This window comes from Salvelinus fontinalis, chromosome 36 (genome assembly GCF_029448725.1).
Source record: "Salvelinus fontinalis isolate EN_2023a chromosome 36, ASM2944872v1, whole genome shotgun sequence".
Lineage (NCBI taxonomy): Eukaryota > Metazoa > Chordata > Actinopteri > Salmoniformes > Salmonidae > Salvelinus > Salvelinus fontinalis.
This window is the reverse complement of record NC_074700.1, coordinates 22,190,614-22,211,329: the sequence shown is the minus strand read 5'-3', so window position 1 is coordinate 22,211,329 and position 20,716 is coordinate 22,190,614. Positions and strand designations below refer to the sequence as shown.

At 44.0% G+C, this 20,716-nt stretch overlaps 3 protein-coding genes across 6 annotated transcripts in view; 1 reads left to right on the top strand and 2 right to left on the bottom strand.

Moving 5' to 3' along the window:
• The window catches only part of LOC129835641 (uncharacterized), a gene marked incomplete at its 5' end in the record, with an annotated part of 390,259 nt that overhangs the window by 258,710 nt on the left and 110,833 nt on the right, over positions 1 to 20,716 (bottom strand). The window lies entirely within an intron of this gene.
• LOC129835680 (FACT complex subunit SPT16-like) lies at positions 28 to 18,967 on the top strand. 4 transcript variants are annotated; one of them, XM_055901408.1, is made up of 26 exons: positions 28 to 44; positions 355 to 523; positions 1,443 to 1,535; positions 3,183 to 3,353; positions 3,548 to 3,700; positions 3,963 to 4,109; positions 4,378 to 4,529; positions 4,972 to 5,144; positions 5,255 to 5,345; positions 7,320 to 7,393; positions 7,553 to 7,665; positions 7,833 to 7,898; positions 8,164 to 8,262; positions 8,393 to 8,508; positions 10,369 to 10,522; positions 10,626 to 10,753; positions 10,907 to 11,169; positions 11,534 to 11,652; positions 11,826 to 11,879; positions 11,964 to 12,148; positions 12,572 to 12,647; positions 16,159 to 16,328; positions 17,377 to 17,506; positions 17,608 to 17,737; positions 17,819 to 17,893; positions 18,155 to 18,967. In XM_055901408.1, exons 2-26 carry the CDS (start codon positions 458 to 460, stop codon positions 18,259 to 18,261), a joined length of 3,105 nt encoding a protein of 1,034 aa, XP_055757383.1. In that variant the 5' UTR covers positions 28 to 44; positions 355 to 457; the 3' UTR covers positions 18,262 to 18,967. The 4 variants fall into 4 exon arrangements, with proteins under 4 accessions (XP_055757383.1, XP_055757384.1, XP_055757382.1 ...); XM_055901407.1 differs by lacking the exon at positions 28 to 44 and adding an exon at positions 87 to 212; XM_055901406.1 differs by lacking the exon at positions 28 to 44 and adding an exon at positions 87 to 260.
• LOC129835806 (uncharacterized protein DDB_G0271670-like) lies at positions 12,707 to 16,136 on the bottom strand. The gene is made up of 5 exons (XM_055901585.1): positions 16,126 to 16,136; positions 15,551 to 15,985; positions 12,855 to 13,906; positions 12,783 to 12,805; positions 12,707 to 12,718 (listed from the first exon to the last, which is right to left on the bottom strand). The coding sequence occupies exons 1-5, from the start codon at positions 16,134 to 16,136 to the stop codon at positions 12,707 to 12,709; spliced, it is 1,533 nt and encodes a 510-aa protein (XP_055757560.1).

The window sequence follows — 20,716 nt, the reverse complement described above, 5'->3', positions numbered from 1 at the left end:
AGTGTGGTAATTGACCTATCAAACATCAACATGCCCGACAGACTGTAAGAACGGGGGGGAGGGGGAAAACTGAGAAGGGGGAAGGGTATTCATTATTTCGAGTCGTTTATGCTTGGCACCAGTGTGGGCAACAAAACAGCTAGATGTTACGTAATTATTAATCAGAAGAAAAATTATGAATTTTATATTTGTATCGATTTTTAACAAAACGGGTGTGTTTTAATATATATATATATTTTAAAAATATATACAAAAAAAAGGTAATATATCAACCATAGAGGCACATCTTGAGGAGAACTGAACCTAACCACCGTGTATATATCGAGAAGTAAAGAAACATCTCTTTTGATATAGGTTTCAAGGCGTGGAAAGTGCGAGAAAACAGCAACCACACTCATCCGGCCTGTGCTGCTCTGAGAAGCCAGGAGCTGGAGTTTGAAGCTGTAAAATACTCGCTATGGCGGTAAACTTGGACAAGGAAGCGTATTACCGCCGAATCAAGCGATTATATGGCAATTGGAAGGTAATTAGCACGATATAAATATTTGTATATCAAACTAGTAAAAGCATGTTCTGGATGCTGGCCCGGTGGGGAGCCACGTTTTTAAAGTGCGTTTTTTGACTTTGTTTTCAGCATGAGTGAGTGCCGTGGTTGGTTTTGTTGCTACAGTAGCGCAAACAGCAATGATACATTTGATTATATAGACTTACATGTAGTTATGAAACACTTGTAGATTGAATACATTCAGGAGACATTACACATCCTAAAAATGATAGTTACAACATGGCCACTTATTATTCATTGTATATTATCCACGAAGCAGGCTGTTAACGTTAGCTATGCTAATATATAGTTAACTAGCTAACCAGCCATATCTGGCACTTTGTCGAACGACCACTTTAGCTCGTTGCCAGTCCAGCAAAATATTAATTCATTTTGAAGATGCACATCTAGAATTGCCACCAAAATACGTTGTCAGAAAGTACCATGGAATGTTTTGACAGAAATTGCTAGCTAGTTGCTTCTTGTCCACATAACTAACATCAAAGTTTGACATTTTCAAGCTAGCATGCTACTGTAGCTAACTAGCTTAACATCGCGCCAAGCAGGCAGTGATTTGTTGCATGCACTTTTTTCTTTTGAGGGCGCAAGGATTGATCTCATCTGCATTTGAATGCCAACCAGTAGTTCACTAGCAACTTTCTCTCAATCTTCATTGAGATATGGCAATATATATACTTATCACCTTTAGCTAATATGTTCTTAACTGGTTAGCTAACTTTCCATGTATTCATACTTATCACCTGCACTCAAAAAGAACAAGCAACGTGTCGACCACAACTGTGGCTAACTGTACCTTTTTGCTCACTGGTTGACTTAGCTTGAACAATGTGAAACATTTCTATGTTAATCAACAAGTATCTATTTTTTTCTCTATTAGAAAGGAGAAGATGAGTTTGGCAAAGTGGATGCCATGGTGGTCTCCGTTGGGGTGGACGAAGAGATAGTGTATGCCAAATCCACTGCCCTGCAGGTAAAACCAGTGGGGTTCAGTGGACTTAACCCTATCCAGGAGTTAATCCTGACTGAGCTCATCAGGGAAAACTGTCTGCACATTTACAAGTACAGTGCATTCGGAAAGTATTCAGACTCCTTGACTTTTTCCACATTTTGTTACATTACCCTTATTCTAAAATTGATTTTTTTTATTTTTATTCTCCCCTCAATCTACACACTACCCCATAATGACAAAGCCAAAACAGGTGTAGGAATGTTTGCAAATGTAAAAACTGAACACATTTACATAAGTATTCAGACCCTTTTCTCAGTACTTTGTTGGAGAACCTTTGGCAGCAATTACAGCCTCAAGTCTTCTTGGGTATGATGCTACAGGCTTGGCACACCTGTATTTGGGGAGTTTCTCCCATTCTGCTTTGCAGATCTTCAAGCTCTATCAGGTTGGATGGGGAGCATTGCTGCACAGCTATTTTACGGTCTCTCTGGATCAGTTTCAAGTCCGAGCTCTGGCTGGGTCACTTAAGGACATTCAGAGACTTGTCCCGAAGCCTCTCCTGTGTTGTCTTGGCTATGTGCATGGAGTTGTTGTCCTGTTGGAAGGTGAACCTTCACCCCAGTCTGAGAACCTGCTCCAGAGCGCTCAGGACTTCATCAAGGATATCTCTGTACTTTTCTCCGTTCATCTTTCCCTGATCCTGACTGGTCTCCCAGTCCCTGCCGCTGAAAAATATCCCCACATCATGATGCTGCCACCACCATGCCTAACCATAGGGATGGTGCCAGGTTTCCTCCAGACATGATGCTTGGCATTCAGACCAAAGAGTTCAATCTTGATTTCATAAGAACAGTGAATCTTGTTTCTCATGGTCTGAGAGTCCTTTAGGTGCATTTTGGGAAACTCCAAGTGGGCTGTCATGTGCCGTTTACTGAGGAGTGTCTTCCGTCTGGCCACCACCATAAAGGCCTGATTGGTGGAGTGCTGCAGAAATGGTTGTCCTCCTGGAATGTTCTCCCATCGCCACAGAGGAACTCTGGAGCTCTGTCAGTGACCATCGGGTTCTTGGTCATCGCCCACACCAAGGCCCTTCTCCCCCGATTGCGCAGTCTGGCTGGGGCGGCCAGCTCTAGGAAGTCTTGGTGGTTCCAAGCTTCTTCTATTTAAGAACGGATGCCAGCATGTTCTTGGGGACCTTCAATGCTGCAGACAATTTTTGGGACCCTTCCCCAGATCTGTGCTTCAACACAATTCCTTCAACCTCATGGCTTTGTTTTTGCTCTGACATGCACTGTCAACTGTGGGACCTTTTTATATAGACAGGTGTGTGACTTTCCAAATCACATCCAATCAAGTTGTAGAAACATCTCAAGGATGATCAATAGAAATAGGATGCACCTAAGTTCAATTTAGAGTCATAGCAAAGGGTCTGAATATTTACGTAAAAAGGTATTTCAGTTTTTTACTGTTTTTGCTTTGTGTTGATTGAGGGTTAAATTTTTTTAAATCCATTTTAGAATAAGGTTGTTACGTAACAAAGGGGGGAAGGTGGTCAGAATGCACTGTATGTGTTATGGCTTCTGTACTGAAGAAACCTCGGTAGTTTACACTCCAGCATAAGCATATTGCATGGAGTAATTCATATACCCTCTCATCCTTCCTCTCCAGACATGGCTGTTTGGTTATGAGCTGACAGACACCATCATGGTGTTCTGTGAGTCTAAGATCATCTTCCTGGCCAGCAAAAAGAAGGTGGAGTTCCTTAAACAGGTGGCTGTAACCAAGGGCAATGAGAACGCCAACGGGGTTCCACCAATCACACTGCTCGTCAGGGAAAAGGTAAGCGTTGATTGGTAGACTCGGGATGTTCTATCCCAGATTCACTTTCAATGTGTATTCTCACATTTCAGTACAGTACTTTAATGTGTGTGGCACAAGAAGTTGGTGTGAATGTTGTTTGAAAGAGTGTGTGTGAGTGCATGCACTCATGTCAATGTGTTTGAGCTGAAGGATAATGCTTTAAAATCCCTCAGAACGAGAGCAACAAGGTTAACTTTGAGAAGATGGTGGAGGCGATCAGGGCCAGTAGGGAGGGCAAGACTGTGGGTGTGTTCAGCAAGGACAAGTTCCCTGGCGAGTACATGAAGAGCTGGAACGACATGATCACTGCCGAGGGCCTGGAGAAGGTGAGCGACAGGAGGAATGTGGGAAAAGAGGGACTGGGGGAGGAAGGAAGGAGGGAGGGGTGAGATGGGTTGATAGTAAAATATTATTGTTTCCATGTGGTGTCAATTTGCAGAATGGTGGGTAGCTGGTGTCTGTCTGTGGCGGGAGGCAGTCTTGCATTAAAAAGAGACCCGCATGTAGCTAGTTATTGGTCTGCAACAGGTCACAATCCTTATGGGCTCTCCCTGTCTCCATCTCTCCCGCTCTCTTACCTTCCCCCAGGTGGACATCAGTGCGGTGGTAGCCTACACCATTGCCGTGAAGGAGGATGGGGAACTGGCTCTGATGAGGAAGGCTGCTGCCGTCACCAGCGACGTCTACTCCAAGTTCTTCAAGGAGCGGGTCATGGAGATCGTGGACGCAGATGAGGTAGGCTTTGTAGTCACGCTCATTATCCACTCCTACAATGCCCGTAGACTGGTGCAACATCCCAGCAATCACATTCATATGATATAGCCATCTTGGAAAGCCACTGTTGTCATTCAGACAGGTGCAGTCAAATTGGGCCAGACTGACCCACTACCAATTTAAGATCTAGACTTTATGTCCAAATAGTTTTGAATCATCTAATTTTGTCCCCAAGATGACAAACAAAGCATTGTTTCCTGAATGTGTTCTCTCCTCTGTTCCCTAACAGAAGGTGCGCCACAGTAAGCTTGCTGAGTCTGTGGAGAAGGCCATCGAGGAGAAGAAGTACCTGGGGGGAGCAGACCCCTCAACAGTCGAGATGTGTTACCCCCCCATTATTCAGAGTGGGGGCAACTACAGCCTCAAGTTCAGTGTCGTCAGGTAAACAGCTGCTTCCTGTTATGTTCATGTTTTAAGTATCCCTATATTTCTGTTATTATGGTGCTATCACTCTGTTATTAGTGCGCCTGCACAGGAGTCTCAGTTGATGGACCTGTCCTGAGTGTAATGGTGACGATGTACTGTGGTAGTACGGTGAAGTAAACGTTGTTCAACTGGAACCTAGTCGTTGTCATTTTGAGTTAACACTTCCATGGCTACGTCTTCAGCGACCGTCCCCACTGATGTATATTTTTTTAACTTAGTTTCAGTGCTCAACCTACATGCAAAACAATAAAAATAATTAACAGGTTAAGCCAAAATGTGACCCATTTTAATGATAAAGACCAACTTCTTTCTGTATCACGCATACAGTACCTGTCACAGCAGACTCATTTATAAGACGTTATAACACCTTTTTTATAACGCCGCTATAACTCTTCAGCGATAAGAACCACATGCACTTTGGGGCCATCACGTGTGCCATGGGGATCCGCTACAAATCGTACTGCTCCAATCTGGTCCGGACCCTGATGGTGGACCCCCCACAGGAGATGCAGGACAACTACAGCTTCCTACTGCAGGTGGAAGAGGAACTGCTCAAAGAGCTCAAACACGGTGAGGGATGGAAGGGAGATGCAGGGTGTTTGTGTTTACGGGGTAGAGTACACATGATTTACGTAACCTGACTTTATTTCAAATTTTTTCTCTTACCTTGTTCTCTGTAGGTGTAAAGATCTGCGACGTGTACAATGCTGTGTTGGACTACGTCAAGAAGGAGAAGCCTGACCTGGCGGCCAAATTCACCAAGAACCTAGGGTAGGACACACACACTTACCTTCTCACACACATGGCCTCGTATTGATTATTATGCTTGGGCGGTAATCCAGATTGTCATACCTTCGTACTGACCTTGTGCCATTCTGGGATATTCTGTAATACTGGCAATGAACACAAAGGACACTGTTTTCAAACCCCACTGATCCTCTTCAATCCAAAGGTTAGCTATGCTAACAAGTACATGTAAAATCCCATAGAGAATGATAACTAAATGCTAACGAGCGCATTGTGTACATTTTATACAGTCTCTGACCTAGAGTATTTGCAGTCTAATAAAAAGCATGAGCTGGTGCACACCCCAAAAATGTTGGTGGATGTGCTGACTAACGGCGGGTCACCTGTAGGCTATGTGGTCACCTGTAGGCTATGTGGTCACCTGTAGGCTATGTGGTCACCTGTAGGCTATGTGGTCACCTGTAGGCTATGTGGTCACCTGTAGGCTATGTGGTCACCTGTAGGCTATGTGGTCACCTGTAGGCTATGTGGTCACCTGTAGGCTATGTGGTCACCTGTAGGCTATGTGGTCACCTGTAGGCTATGTGGTCACCTGTAGGCTATGTGGTCACCTGTAGGCTATGTGGTCACCTGTAGGCTATGTGGTCACCTGTAGGCTATGTGGTCACCTGTAGGCTATGTGGTCACCTGTAGGCTATGTGGTCACCTGTAGGCTATGTGGTCACCTGTAGGCTATGTGGTCACCTGTAGGCTATGTGGTCACCTGTAGGCTATGTGGTCACCTGTAGGCTATGTGGTCACCTGTAGGCTATGTGGTCACCTGTAGGCTATGTGGTCACCTGTAGGCTATGTGGTCACCTGTAGGCTATGTGGTCACCCTGAATCTCAGTGCAAGAGGCGTCACTGCAGTACCTGGTTCGAATCCAGGCTGCAGCAAATCCGGCCCCGTTTGGGAGTCCCATAAGGCGGCGTACAATTGGCCCAGCATCGTCTGGGATAGGCCGTCATTGTAAATAAGAATTTTTTCTTAACTGACTTGCCTAGTTCAATAATACAAATTAAAAGAAGGCACAGTGATGCGGACACGTTGGTGGTTTACCCAATAAATTACTGGGAGCTTGTATATACAGTCTGCGACTCTTATCTAAAGTATTTGCAGGACAGACATCCCAGTTAATACACTTATACAAGTAACTCGAAAATGCTACTTAGTTTGCTGCACTCACACAACAAATATTAGACAGCAAGGCTCTTGATCCAGGAAGTGATTCTCTGCTGATACCAACTCAAGCTTGATTTTGGAAGAAGCTAACCACTTAGCTAGATGGCTAACTAGCTACTAAATTGTCAAAGCAAATGCACAACTGTAGAGCATTTAGCACGTTTTAGATAATTAATAGTTATAAGATATCTACACCTAAACAAAAATATAAACTCAGGATGTAAAGTGTTGAGCTGAAATAAAAGATCCTAGAAATGTTCCATATGCACAAAAACCTTATTTGTCTCTAGTTTTGTGCAGCAATTTGTTTACATTTGACTGCAGGTATTTACTTAAAGATATACACATTTATTTATTTTAAACTTAAAAGAAATAGATTCAACGGTATTGGAAAATACCATCCCGTGGCTATTTTCAAACAGGGTGGGAAATGTACATTTGGTCCACCAGCCACAGTAGCTGGTGAATGCCCTTATTTTACCATCCACATTTTATTCTGAAAGAAATTATAGTGAAGATTAATCACAGACCCCACTACCTGCTTTCACCACTAGGTTTGATATTTTCTCTTCCAGAGCTGACACTCATTTATTTAATTTTTTAACATGGGTTTTGTATTAAGGGAAGAAAAAAAGAAAATACTGCTCCCAAATGCTCTGTGTGACCACCTGCCAATCTGGCTGGTAAATACAGTATTACGGTAAACTGCCCAAGCCTATTGAGGACAAGAGTATGTATCATGTGTTGATTTTGTGCGTCCCCTCTCCCTGCTGTAGGTTTGCCATGGGAATAGAGTTCAGAGAGGGTTCCCTGGTCCTGAACAGTAAGAACCAGTACAAACTGAAGAAAGGTGAGCACTCAAGTCACTAAGGTGTTTTACTGAATATAAGTAGGATACTTTGTAGACATGGTATTTTGTGTCTCATACAGAGGCCATTTTAAATGGTGTGTAGAGCGGACACTTTCGTAACTGTGTGTTGCCTGTGTGTTGCGTGTGTGTGTTTTACAGGCATGGTACTGAGCATCAGCCTTGGTTTCGCTGACCTGGTGAATAAGGAGGGGAAGAAGGAGGAGCAGAAGAAATACGCCCTGTTCATAGGAGACTCCGTACAGATCAACGAGGTAGGAGATAAGAAGGGCAGGGGATGGAAGGATGAGGGGGGGCAGGGGATATACTTCAAACTTTTTTTTAAAAGTGACTGTCAAACAGTTTTCTATCAATCACATTTGGGTTGTTGTATTAGCTCAGTGATGGCAGTAAAGAAACACTTAAAATGTATATCTTGAAGGATGATCCAGCGACAGTTCTCACTCCGGTCAAGAAGAAGATAAAGAACGTCGGAATCTTCCTAAAGGTACGAAAGATGGCCGCCGTCTCTCTGCTTCTTGATTCACTCTGTCCCTCACAAACCCTGAAAGATGCATATCTATTTAAAATATTTTTATGTTTATTTAGGGCTCTATGTCCTCGTAACTGTTTATATTTAAGCAACAAGGCCTGTGGTATATTGTCTGATTGTTTTGTCTGAAATGCTGTTTCAGCCAATCAGCATCCAGGACCAAAACTATCCAGTTTAGCCCCTCCCCCCCCCCAAAATACGATTTGTTTCTTCTTGACAGAACGATGAGGAGGAGGATGATGAGGAAGATGCTGATGATGCAGAGGAACTACTGGGAAAGGGAGCGCGTGGACAAGCTTTACTCCAGGACAGGACTAGGGTGTGTGTGTGTGTGTGTGTGCGCTTGAGAGAAATTCACTATACTTAAACCATCTCAGTTTCTGTGTATGAGATTAAATGCTGCCTTTTTGATTGGTAAGAATGTGAGAAACTGTTATTTGTTTGGTCAGAATGAGATGACGGCGGAGGAGAAGAGGCGGGCTCACCAGAAGGAGCTGGCCAATCAGGTGAACGAGGAGGCCAAGAGACGTCTGACAGAACAGAAAGGAGAGCAACAGGTCCAGAAGTGAGTGAACGAGGGGAAAAGAAGAGGAGATGGGATGATGGTATAATAATTGGAGGGAGATGGGTGACCAAAATGAGAGGAGGCTGGTAATAGTTAACTTCTCTGGGATATGTGGGACGCTAACGTCCCACTTGACTAAAAGCCAGTAAAAATGCGGAGCGCCAAATTCAAATAAATTACTATAAAAATCACTTTCATGAAATCATAAATGAAAGATACCAAATTAAAGCTACACTTGTGAATCCAGCCAACATGTCAAAATTCAAATAGGCTTTACGACGAAAGCACACCAAACGATTATGTTAGGTCAGAGCCAAGTCACAGAAGAACACAGACATTTTTCCAGCCAAAGAGAGGAGTAACAAAAACCATAAATAGAAATAAAATTAATCACTAACCTTTGATCTTCATCAGATGACACTCATAGGACTTCATGTTACACAATACATGTATGTTTTGTTCGGGAAAGTTCATATTTATATCCAAAAATCTGAGTTTAGGGGGGACGCTACTGTCTCACTTGGCCAAAAGCCAGAGAAAATGCAGAGCGCCAAATTCAAATAAATTACTATAAAAATCTAACTTTCATTAAATCACACATGAAAGATACTAAATTAAAGCTACACTGGTTGTGAATCCAGCCAACATGTCAGAATTCAAATAGGCTTTTCGGCGAAAGCAAACAATGCTATTATCTGAGGACTTGTTTTAAGGACATTACATCAAAGTTGGATCAGCCTGTAGTGTGGTTTTACACTTTAATTTTGAGTGTGACTCCAAATCCAGACCTCCATGGGTTGATAAATTTGATTTCCATTGATCATTTTTGTGTGATTTTGTTGTCAGCACATTCAACTATGTAAAGAAAAAAGTATTTAATAAGAATAGTTCATTCATTCAGATCTAGGATGTGTTATTTTAGTGTTCCCTTTATTTTTTTGAGCAGTGTATATCCAAAATGTCCATTTATTTGGCACGTTTGATCCAGAAAAACACCGGTTTCAACTTGTGCAACGTGACTACAAAATATCTCAAAAGTTACCTGTAAACTTTGCCAAAACATTTCAAACTACTTTTGTAATACAACTTTAGGTATTTCTTAGCGTAAATAATTGATAAAATTGAAGATGGGATGATCTGTGATACAGGATTTAAAACGAACTGTAGCTAGCTTTCTGGTCATGCGCCTCTAACAAACAGTACACTTTAAGTGACCCTCGTTTTGGATGGCCGTACTTCTTCATTACACAAAGGGAAAAAAACTCAACCAATTTCCAAAGACTGTTGACATCCAGTGGAAGCGGTAGGAACTGCAAGAAGGTCAATTCGAAATCTGGATTCCCAATGAAAATCCATTGAAAAGGGTGACCTCAAAATAAAAATCTGAATGGTTTGTCCACGGGGTTTCGCCTGCTAAATAAGTGCTGTTAAACTCAGACATGATTCAAACCGTTTTAGAAACTTCAGAGTGTTTTCTATCCAAATCTACTAATAATATGCATATCTTAGCTTCTGGGGATGAGTAGCTGGCAGTTGAATTTGGGTATGCTTTTCATCCAAATGTGAAAATGCTGCCCCCTATCCTAGAGAAGTTAAAGGAGTGGAATGGAACAGAGGAGGAGAGTTGGTAGAATCTACATGATTGGGGGGAGGTGGAAGAACGAGAGAGAATTATTTTGATGTTTATAGTATTATGTTTGTCTAAATGATCTTTCGTAGAAAACGACTAGAACAGATACATTTACATGATTTAAATAATTCCGGATTTCACTCACTCCCTATGTTTATGTAGATGGTCTTTCCAAAAATGTGTGACGTCACCAATGAATTAAGTGCAGTATTTCCTTCTATCTCTTCTAGGTCCAGAAAGTCCAATGTCTCCTACAAGAACGGCTCTCAGATGCCTCGAGAGAAAGATGTTCGAGACATGAAGATTTTCATCGACAAGAAATATGAGACGGTTGTCATGCCTGTCTTCGGTATTGCCACCCCTTTCCATATCGCTACCATCAAGGTACCTCACACACACACACACAGACACTAATCACAATTTGACCAAATTTGAGACTATACCTATTTTAGGGGGGAAAATTACATTGCTGTGTCTCTCTGTCTAGAACATCAGTTCGTCGGTGGAAGGAGACTGGACGTACCTGAGGATAAACTTCTATGTTCCCGGCAGCTCTCTGGGACGCAACGAGGGCAACATCTTCCCCAACCCTGATGCCACCTTTGTCAAAGAAATGTGAGAGGAAATGTGACTGAGTGCCCATGTACTGCATGTTTCACTGTTGTCAAATATCAAGCAGATGGACTGATAGTCTGTGTGTGTGTGCTGTATCCATCTTTATCCACCTGCTGCTGTGTCTGACGCTGCTCATACCCCCCCCACCCTCAGTACGTACCGGGCGTCGAACCTCAAGGCGCCTGGCGACCCAACAGTCCCGTCCACTAACCTCCAGAACGCCTTCCGCATCATCAAGGAAGTGCAGAAGCGCTATAAGACCCGGGAGGCTGAGGAGAAGGAGAAGGAGGGCATCGTCAAGCAGGACTCGCTGGTCATCAACCTGAACCGCTCCAACCCCAAACTCAAAGACCTCTACATCAGACCCAACATCGCCCAGAAGAGGATGCAGGGGTCGCTGGAGGCCCATACCAACGGTGAGGAAAGGGTTCCATTAACAAGGAATTGAGAGAGGAGTGGAGGAACGAACAGAGGGGAAAGGGAGAAATGGTTGAGGTTCATCCCAGATCACAGCGTTGCTGTAAAGACTAAGAATGCTGTGTATTCTCAATCAACATTTTGTCATATTAGCTGACTCTTATCCAGAGTGACTTAGGGCATTCAACTGAAGATGGCTAGGTGAGACAACTACATATCAGTCGTAGGAAGCAAATTTTTCTCTAAAAAGTAAGCAAAGTGGGGTGTAGTAGGACAAAAAGTGACCCTCCAGCCTCAACGAACCTGGTAAACATGTATGTCTATCAGGACAGAACCTGGTAAATAACATGTCTGTCTGTCCAGGTTTCCGTTTCACGTCCGTCCGTGGGGACAAAGTGGACATTCTCTACAACAACATTAAACACTCCCTCTTCCAGCCCTGTGACGGAGAAATGATCATCGTACTGCACTTCCACCTCAAGGTGTGTGTAACCTTAGGCTAAGTACAAGATGTCTGACTTTCTATGTGTTGGTAATCAAGCTGTGGGTATTTGGGTCTATGCTTTCCCCTGTGGCACTTGGCGTGGTCTTGATTTAGTTTAGATGTGTTTGTGCGTCCATTTTGACTTATCCCACCCCTCTCGTCCTCCATCAGAACGCCATCATGTTTGGTAAGAAGCGTCACACAGACGTTCAGTTCTACACAGAGGTAAATATGAATTTAAATGAAGTTGTTATCCTATGTTTTATCTTACCGTAATACATTGTCTCATCCTACCTTATCTCCTCTTAGGTGGGCGAGATCACCACAGACCTGGGCAAGCACCAGCACATGCACGACCGCGACGACCTGTACGCCGAGCAGATGGAGAGGGAGATGAGACACAAGCTCAAGTCTGCCTTCAAGAACTTCATCGAGAAGGTGGAGACCCTCACCAAGGAGGCGCTGGAGTTCGAAGTGCCCTTCCGAGACCTCGGGTATGACGGGGGGGGGGGGGGGGGTGGAGGAGAGTTATGAGGGGAGGGGGGGAGATATGGACAGGGTAAGGGTTAGGGCATTTTGAGAAAACGTGTGTATTGTGGGAGGAAGGGGTGGAGGGAGGGATGGATGGATGGAGGAGTGATGCAGAGGGAAGGTGGAGAGAGATATGGACATGGTAAGGGTTAGGACATTTTGAGAAAGCGTGTGAGTATTTAAAGGAAACATTTTGTATACTTTTTGTGCCTCTGAGCGTTGTTATATTGATTCCCGTGGACATTTCATGTTGTATCTGAGCGATGGCCGAGTTTTGCATCATATGATGGGTGACTCTTTCCTTTATGCACGGAGTTGGGTGTTCAATAATGAACTGTATGAAACTGTTGAAGTTAATGTTAGAGGACATTACTGTGTGTGTTCAGGTTCCAGGGCGCACCCTACAGGAGTACCTGTCTGCTGCAGCCCACCTCCAGTTCCCTGTGTAACACCACTGAATGGGTGAGTGCCTGCTAGTACTGTTACTGCTCCCGCTGCTAGTACTGTTACTGCTAGTACTGTTACTGCTCCCGCTGCGTGGACGGTTACTGCTCCCGCTGCGAGGACGGTTACTGCTCCCGCTGCGAGGACGGTTACTGCTCCCGCTGCGAGGACGGTTACTGCTCCCGCTGCGAGGACGGTTACTGCTCCCGCTGCGAGGACGGTTACTGCTCCCGCTGCGAGGACGGTTACTGCTCCCGCTGCGAGGACGGTTACTGCTCCCGCTGCGAGGGCGGTTACTGCTCCCGCTGCGAGGGCGGTTACTGCTCCCGCTGCGAGGACGGTTACTGCTCCCGCTGCGAGGACTGCTCCCGCTGCGAGGACTGCTCCCGCTGCGAGGACTGCTCCCGCTGCGAGGACTGCTCCCGCTGCGAGGACTGCTCCCGCTGCGAGGACTGCTCCCGCTGCGAGGACTGCTCCCGCTGCGAGGACTGCTCCCGCTGCGAGGACTGCTCCCGCTGCGAGGACTGCTCCCGCTGCGAGGACTGCTCCCGCTGCGAGGACTGCTCCCGCTGCGAGGACTGCTCCCGCTGCGAGGACTGCTCCCGCTGCTAGTACTAGTGCTCCCGCTGCTAGTACTAGTGCTCCCGCTGCTAGTACTAGTGCTCCCGCTGCTAGTACTAGTGCTGCTCCCGCTGCTAGTACTAGTGCTGCTCCCGCTGCTAGTACTAGTGCTGCTCCCGCTGCTAGTACTAGTGCTGCTCCCGCTGCTAGTACTAGTGCTGCTCCCGCTGCTAGTACTAGTGCTGCTCCCGCTGCTAGTACTAGTGCTGCTCCCGCTGCTAGTACTAGTGCTGCTCCCGCTGCTAGTACTAGTGCTGCTCCCGCTGCTAGTACTAGTGCTGCTCCCGCTGCTAGTACTAGTGCTGCTCCCGCTGCTAGTACTAGTGCTGCTCCCGCTGCTAGTACTAGTGCTGCTCCCGCTGCTAGTACTAGTGCTGCTCCCGCTGCTAGTACTAGTGCTGCTCCCGCTGCTAGTACTAGTGCTGCTCCCGCTGCTAGTACTAGTGCTGCTCCCGCTGCTAGTACTAGTGCTGCTCCCGCTGCTAGTACTAGTGCTGCTCCCGCTGCTAGTACTAGTGCTGCTCCCGCTGCTAGTACTAGTGCTGCTCCCGCTGCTAGTACTAGTGCTGCTCCCGCTGCTAGTACTAGTGCTGCTCCCGCTGCTAGTACTAGTGCTGCTCCCGCTGCTAGTACTAGTGCTGCTCCCGCTGCTAGTACTGCTACATTATAACCAAAAGTAGTTCAATACACATAGGAAATAGTGTGCCATTTGGTACACATCCTGTGTGTGTGTGTAACCAGTATCCTTCAACCAAAGGGGGTTAATGGGGAAAAAAAATTGAATCCATTGAGCATTATTATTATTCACGAGCAGGGAAAAACCAATGAGTTTGTTTTACCTTGCTTGCTTGTTTTACACCTAAGGTATTATTAATGTTTCAGTTATTATTGACTATGACACTATACTCCACCATTTCCATGCAGGTCATGGATGTGCTCAAGGCAATGCTTCACCCATCTAAAACAAAAGCTTCAAGTCTGCAGACAAGTTCTTCCCGTTTAAAAGTATTTTGTAAGGCGTTCCAAGACGATGGCGCAGAGTACATAAAAGCCCTTTTACTGAATTAAGTTCGGACATTTGGAACAGTTAGCAGGATAAAGTTCAGCGAACGAAGAGAGTACCCACCACATTTCTGAACAATAAAAATGCCCAAATAAAAAGGTAGTAAACCCAAAATGGCTTTATAAATAAAAGTATACCAGTGACTGAGCCTACGAGTGACTAGAGAAGGCCAGCCAACCCTGGTATACAAAGTGCAGTGGTGCGTAAGGGTTTTGCAGTTTAGAATAAATCTCAAAGTGCCATGGTAAAGGGTGTCAATTGACCTCGAACACTGAGTGGAAGCATTCATATATAAAATATCCCCATAGTCTAGTAAAGGCATAAATGTAGCTGATACTAGCCTCCTTCTGGCTTCAAAAGAAAAACAGGCCTTATTTCTAAAATAAAATCCCAATTTCAGCTTCAATTTTTTTGTAAGTTGTTGAATATGCAATTTAAATGAGAGGCCGGCATCAATTAAAATAACAAGATATTTTTGAGGTTACAACCTCAATCTTCTTGCCCTGACAGGTAGTAATAGGGGAAAGATTCAGAGGTCTATTTCTTGCTTTAGAAAACACCATTAGTTTAGTTTTGTCAGTATTGAGGATAAGCTTCAATTGACACAAGGTATGTTAAACAGTATAAAAAGCAGTTTGCAAGTTCTGGATTGATTTTGTAAGAGACGAGGCACAACAGTAAATAACAGTATCATCAGCATAAAAATGAAGTTGCGCATTTTGGACATTTTTGTCTAAATCATTTATATAAATAGTGAATAAGAGGACCAAGTACAGGGCCTTGGGGCACACCATTAAAGACAGACAATTTAACAGACATAAGCCCATCAAATTGAGTGCAATCTGACAGATAGTTGGCAAACCATGCAACTGCATGCTCTGAAAGACCTACACTCGACAATCTCTGCCTTAATATAGCATGATCAACTGTATCAAAAGCCTTAGAGAAATCAATAAAAAAGTGAGTGCTGTTTTTTGTCAAGGGCTTCAGTGATATCATTTAAAACCTTCATGGCTGCTGTAATTGCCCTATGCGTCTTCCTGAAGCCAGATTGGTACATTGATAAAATAGAGTTAGTAAATAAACTCTTTTAGCTGTTCACTCACAAGGGTTTCAAGTATTTTCACCAGGGGTGACAGCTTTGAGATTGGCCTATAATTATTTAAAAGAGTTGGATCTCCTCCTTTCAAAAGTGGTAGGACAAATGCTGATTTCCCGATTTTCGGAATTTCATTACATTCCAGGGTTAGATTGAACAGATATGTAAGTACTGGTGTTACTAGTACTGGTGTTACTACTGCTACTACTACTACTACTACTACTAGTAGTACTGGTGTTACTACTACTACTACTACTACTAATACTGGTGTTACTACTACTACTAATACTGGTGTTACTACTACTACTAATACTGGTGTTACTACTGCTACTACTAGTACTGGTGTTACTACTACTGGTGTTACTACTACTGGTGTTACTACTACTACTGCCGTTACTACTACTACTACTACTACTACTGGTGTTACTACTGCTAGTGTTACTACTACTACTACTACTAGCGTTACTACTGCTAGTGTTACTACTACTAGTGTTACTACTAATGGCGTTACTACTACTACTAGTACTGGTATTACTACTACTAGTACTAGTGTTACTGCTAGTAGTACTACACCTTCACTGATATAGCCAGCAGCACTGCTTGCTTACTCCCATGTGTTTTAAGCCAAGCTGGGCCTTGAGGCAGATATTTTACTACAGATCTAATAATATAATCCTCAGTAGGTTAAAAGGGACATGATCTCAGCAGTGTACCATGTTTTCATTCCTTCCTCTCTCCTTCCCCAGCCTCCATTCGTGGTGACTCTGGATGAGGTGGAGCTGGTGCATTTTGAGCGTGTTCAGTTCCACCTGAAGAACTTTGACGTGGTCATCGTCTACAAGGACTACAGCAAGAAGGTTACCATGATCAACGCCGTGCCCGTCAACTCACTGGACCCCATCAAGGAGTGGCTCAAGTAAGTACATCAATTAACCTAGACCGGTTTTTCTGACTAGATTACTAATCTACTGCCTTTCCTCAAAGTCCCACCCACAGTGATTGATTGACAGGTCTGAAACCCTACCAACTCTGACTCACAAACATCCTGCCCCCTCTGAAAATTCCACCCACAGTGATTGACAGGCCAAACTCTTAGCGGTAGTTCACCCAAATTACAAAATTACATTGGTTTCCTTATCCTAGGTGTCGACAGCAACAGATCCAATAATATACATCATTTAAAGAACAAGCATTGTGGCAATTCATATTTTGCAGTAAAACTAAATTACTTTTAATTTCATTAGAACAGGTTTAATGTTAAAGGTTCTCTTACTTAGAAAATAGTCCTGATCATGTAGGTCTTGGCCTAGACGATATCCATAACAAGTAACACACTGAATGCATACATTTTCATTCATTTTAATTGTAGTCTTTCTACAACTCGTATTACCAATCTGGGAGGTAAAGTTAAAGTATTTCATAATGTAGCTGTGCATTTTGGATGGAATCAAGGCATTAGAATGTACCAGAGGCCACCAAAAATGGACCTTGTTCTGCCCCCCAAAAATTCAGGGGACATACCCCCTGGCTTTACTGAAAACACGGATTAACCAATCAACTTATTAGCCAGTCAGTCAACTCACTCGACCCCATCAAGGAGTGACTCGAGTCGACTGGATCCGTGTGGCTCAGACGGCAGTGTGGCACTCGCAACGCTGAAGTCGTGGGTTTGATTTCAGATTGTGCAACCGATTAACGAAAATATAAGCACATCTGTAAAACGCTCTGGATTAACTGTCTGCTAAATGTCATGTAGCCATCAACCAATCACTTTGTGGATTTTGTCTCTTTTTTAACTGTGAAATTGTTTTGGGGGGGAAAGGAATTAGATTTTTATTTGTTTGTGTTTTAGTAGAGTTTTACCAAGTGTTGCTCCTCAAAATAAATAAATACTTTAAAAACCTGTCTCGCTCTCCTCTCTGTCCTCCTCACTCGCTCTCCACCCCACCTCTCTCACTCTCCAGTTCCTGTGATATCAAGTACACAGAGGGGGTCCAGTCTCTGAACTGGACTAAGATCATGAAGACTATAGTGGATGATCCAGAGGGCTTCTTTGAACAGGGGGGCTGGTCTTTCTTAGACCCGGAGAGTGAGGTGAGGGCTGTGTGTGTGAGTGCTATTATTACAAGATAGAAAACACAGTATTAAAATTAAGTTGTTGGACAAATGTATTTTTCTCTCTCCATCTGTCTCAGGGGGAAGGAGCAGAGGATGACTCTGAGTCGGGGGAAGACGGGACATTTAACCCCTCGGCAGACGAGAGTGAGGTAGAGGAGGAAGACAGTGATGAAGATTATGACTCAGAGAGCGAGGACTCCGGTAATGGTAACAAGTCATGTTGAGAGACACACACACACACACATACAAATATACAGAGACTTAGTAGTGTGTGCGTGTGTATTTCAGACTACAGTGCGTCGCTGGGCAGTGAAGAGGAGAGCGGTAAAGACTGGGATGAGTTGGAAGAGGAGGCCAGGAAAGGTGAGTCTACTCTACATTCTCCCCAAGGAGGGAAAAGGCTAGCTTACCATCCCTGAAGCAAGAGCTACCATCGCTTGCTGGTCCATGGTATAGAAACACTGAAAAATAATACAACTTTGTTATCCAATGTGAATTGGAACTTCTTCACTGACCTATGACAGTTTTGTCCCCGTGTGTTTTGATAATGAGACACTTCGTGTAATGTGAAATCAGTTTCAAATGTTTTGGTATTGAGTGTCTGTCTCGTGCCTCCACTCCTAGCCGACAAAGAGTCTCACTATGAGGACGCGGAGGAGACCTCGTCGGCTAAGAGGAAGGGTCGCTCGTCAGCCCCGCCTCCCAGTGCCAAGAAGAAACGCCGTCACTGAATGACACCCACCGCCAGACTGTCTCACCTACGCACACACTGCCAAAAACATTGTTGATTCAATCCCCCGCTCTAATTCATCTTCGCTCTGTCACTTCCCTTCGTCTTTCTCTCATACGCAAACACACACACACGCTATATGATCTGTATATAGAGGTAGTAGCACCCCCATGCGTTTGTATTAGACCGTGAGTGTCGTGATTTAAATGGGCATATCGTACCTGACGATAGACGGTTCATTCCTCCCTCCATTCCTTTGGCAACTCACTCCCCTGTTTCCAACGGCCAGGTGTGTGTGTGTGTGTGTGTGTGTTGAAAGGGTTTTAATTGCAAACTACTGTTTTTCTGTTAAATTGTTTCTAAACCAATATAGTAAGCAGTGATGATGCAGTATCTTCTAAGCAATTTTATAAGATTTAGTGACAACAAATAATCTTCCATTCCTCCTTTCTACTGTTCTATCCTTCTTGGACAGTTTATTTGTTGAGCGATTTAATATGTTGGGAGGGGGGGCAGAGCAGATATCAATATTCCTTTTTTTAATGGGGGTTTGTACAGACTGACTGGCGCTCAAGAACCTCACAATGTCTCATTTCCCCACCGCTTTTCTCCATCTTTCTGTTAATCCTGGATAGGTAGACTGTTGAATTGTTAATTAAAAATCCTGATATTTTTTTTTTTGTAATAAAATTCAAAAATAGTGGTTATTTTGTCTTTTTCATTCATTTAAGTGTCCCTGTCAATGCTACCTATTAATAACTGAGATTGATTAACCATTCTCTGTGCTACAGTGTTCACTTCTGAGTTGGTCTAGCATGACCGGTCTTCTGTTATTTTATATGAGAATAACTTGATTTTTATATAGCTCTTTGAATACAAGTAACAAAGTGCGTCATAAAATAATGAACTGAAAGTACTAACAAATAAACACATGACCGGAGGAAGGAGAACGTTTTCTGGCTATCATCTCTGCCAGTAACCAGTTAAGTAACAACAATTGACAGGCGGTATGAGGGGAAACTAAGAATGGGACCAGAAAGTCAAAATAAAGGAAAATATCCTTAATTCTTAGCTGACCCATCCTTAAGTCTTTAGGCCACAATGAGCTCCACATACACAGAGTGGATTAAATAACTTTTGGTGTAACTGAAGGTACACTACATGACCAAAAGTATGTGGACAACTGGTAGTCGAACATCTCATTCCAAAATCATGGGCATTAATATGGACTTGGTTCCCCCCTTGTTGTTGTAACAGCCTCTACTCTTCTGGGAAGGCTTTCTACTAGATGTTGGACCATTGCTGAGGGGACTTGCTTCCATTCAGCCACAAGAGCATTAGAGATTGGGGTAATTAGGTCTGGCTCGCAATTGGCGTTCCAATTCATCCCTAAGGTGTTCGATGGGGTTGAGGTCAGGGCTCTGTGCAGGCCAGTCAAGTTCTTTTACACCGATCTCGACAAACCGTTTCTGTATGGATCTCGCTTTGCGCACAGGGGTAATTGTCATGCTGAAACAGGAAAGGGCCTGCCACAAAGTTGAAAGCACAGAATAGTCTAGAAGGTCATTGTATGCTGTAGTGTTAAGATTTCCCTTCACTGGAACTAAGGGGCCTGGCCCGAACCATGAAAAACAGCCCCAAACGTATTCTTCCATCAAACTGTACAGTTGGTACTATGCATAGGGGCAGGTAGCGTTCTCCTGGCATCCGCCAAACCCAGATTTGTCCGTTGGACTGCCAGATGGTGAAACGTGATTCATCACTCCAGAGAATGCGTTTCCACTGAGTCCAATGGCGATGAGCTTTACACCACTCCAGCCGATACTTGGCATTGCGCATGGTGATCTTCCGGTTGTGATACAGCCTGGAATCGAACCAGGGTCTGTAGTGATGCCTCTAGCACTGAGATGCAGTGCATTAGATCGCTGCGCCTCGCAGGACTGACTGGAGCGGAATCAGTGGAATGGTATCGAATACATCAAACACAGGGTTGATAACTTTGGTTCTACAAAAGGACAGACAGAGTTTGCTAACTGGGATGACGGACAGCTGGATAATTTTGGAGAAAGTCAATACTGTGGACTGTTGAGTGGAGGGAAGTGGGAAGATACTGACTGTTTTCCCGAATTAACTTCTTTGTGTGTTGTGATGGTGAGTACCCTTCTGTACTTGTGTATATTAGTTTTCCCATGGACAGCGGTGCATAACTATAACATTGAATTATCATAGTTAAAATGCAAATCCAGGTATAAATGTTTGTCCACTTTTATCCTAACTTCCATCTAAGTAAATTCTTCACTTAGCCATACGTTGATCTCAATGGGAGACTAAGCGAAAAATGTGACTTAAGTGGAAGTTAGGATTCACACCTTAAGTTCGAAAAGTAGGGAGTCGGACATTCTTATCAGACAGCTGACGAGTTGGTCTGAAGCTCAGAGCTACTGCAGAGTGCTACA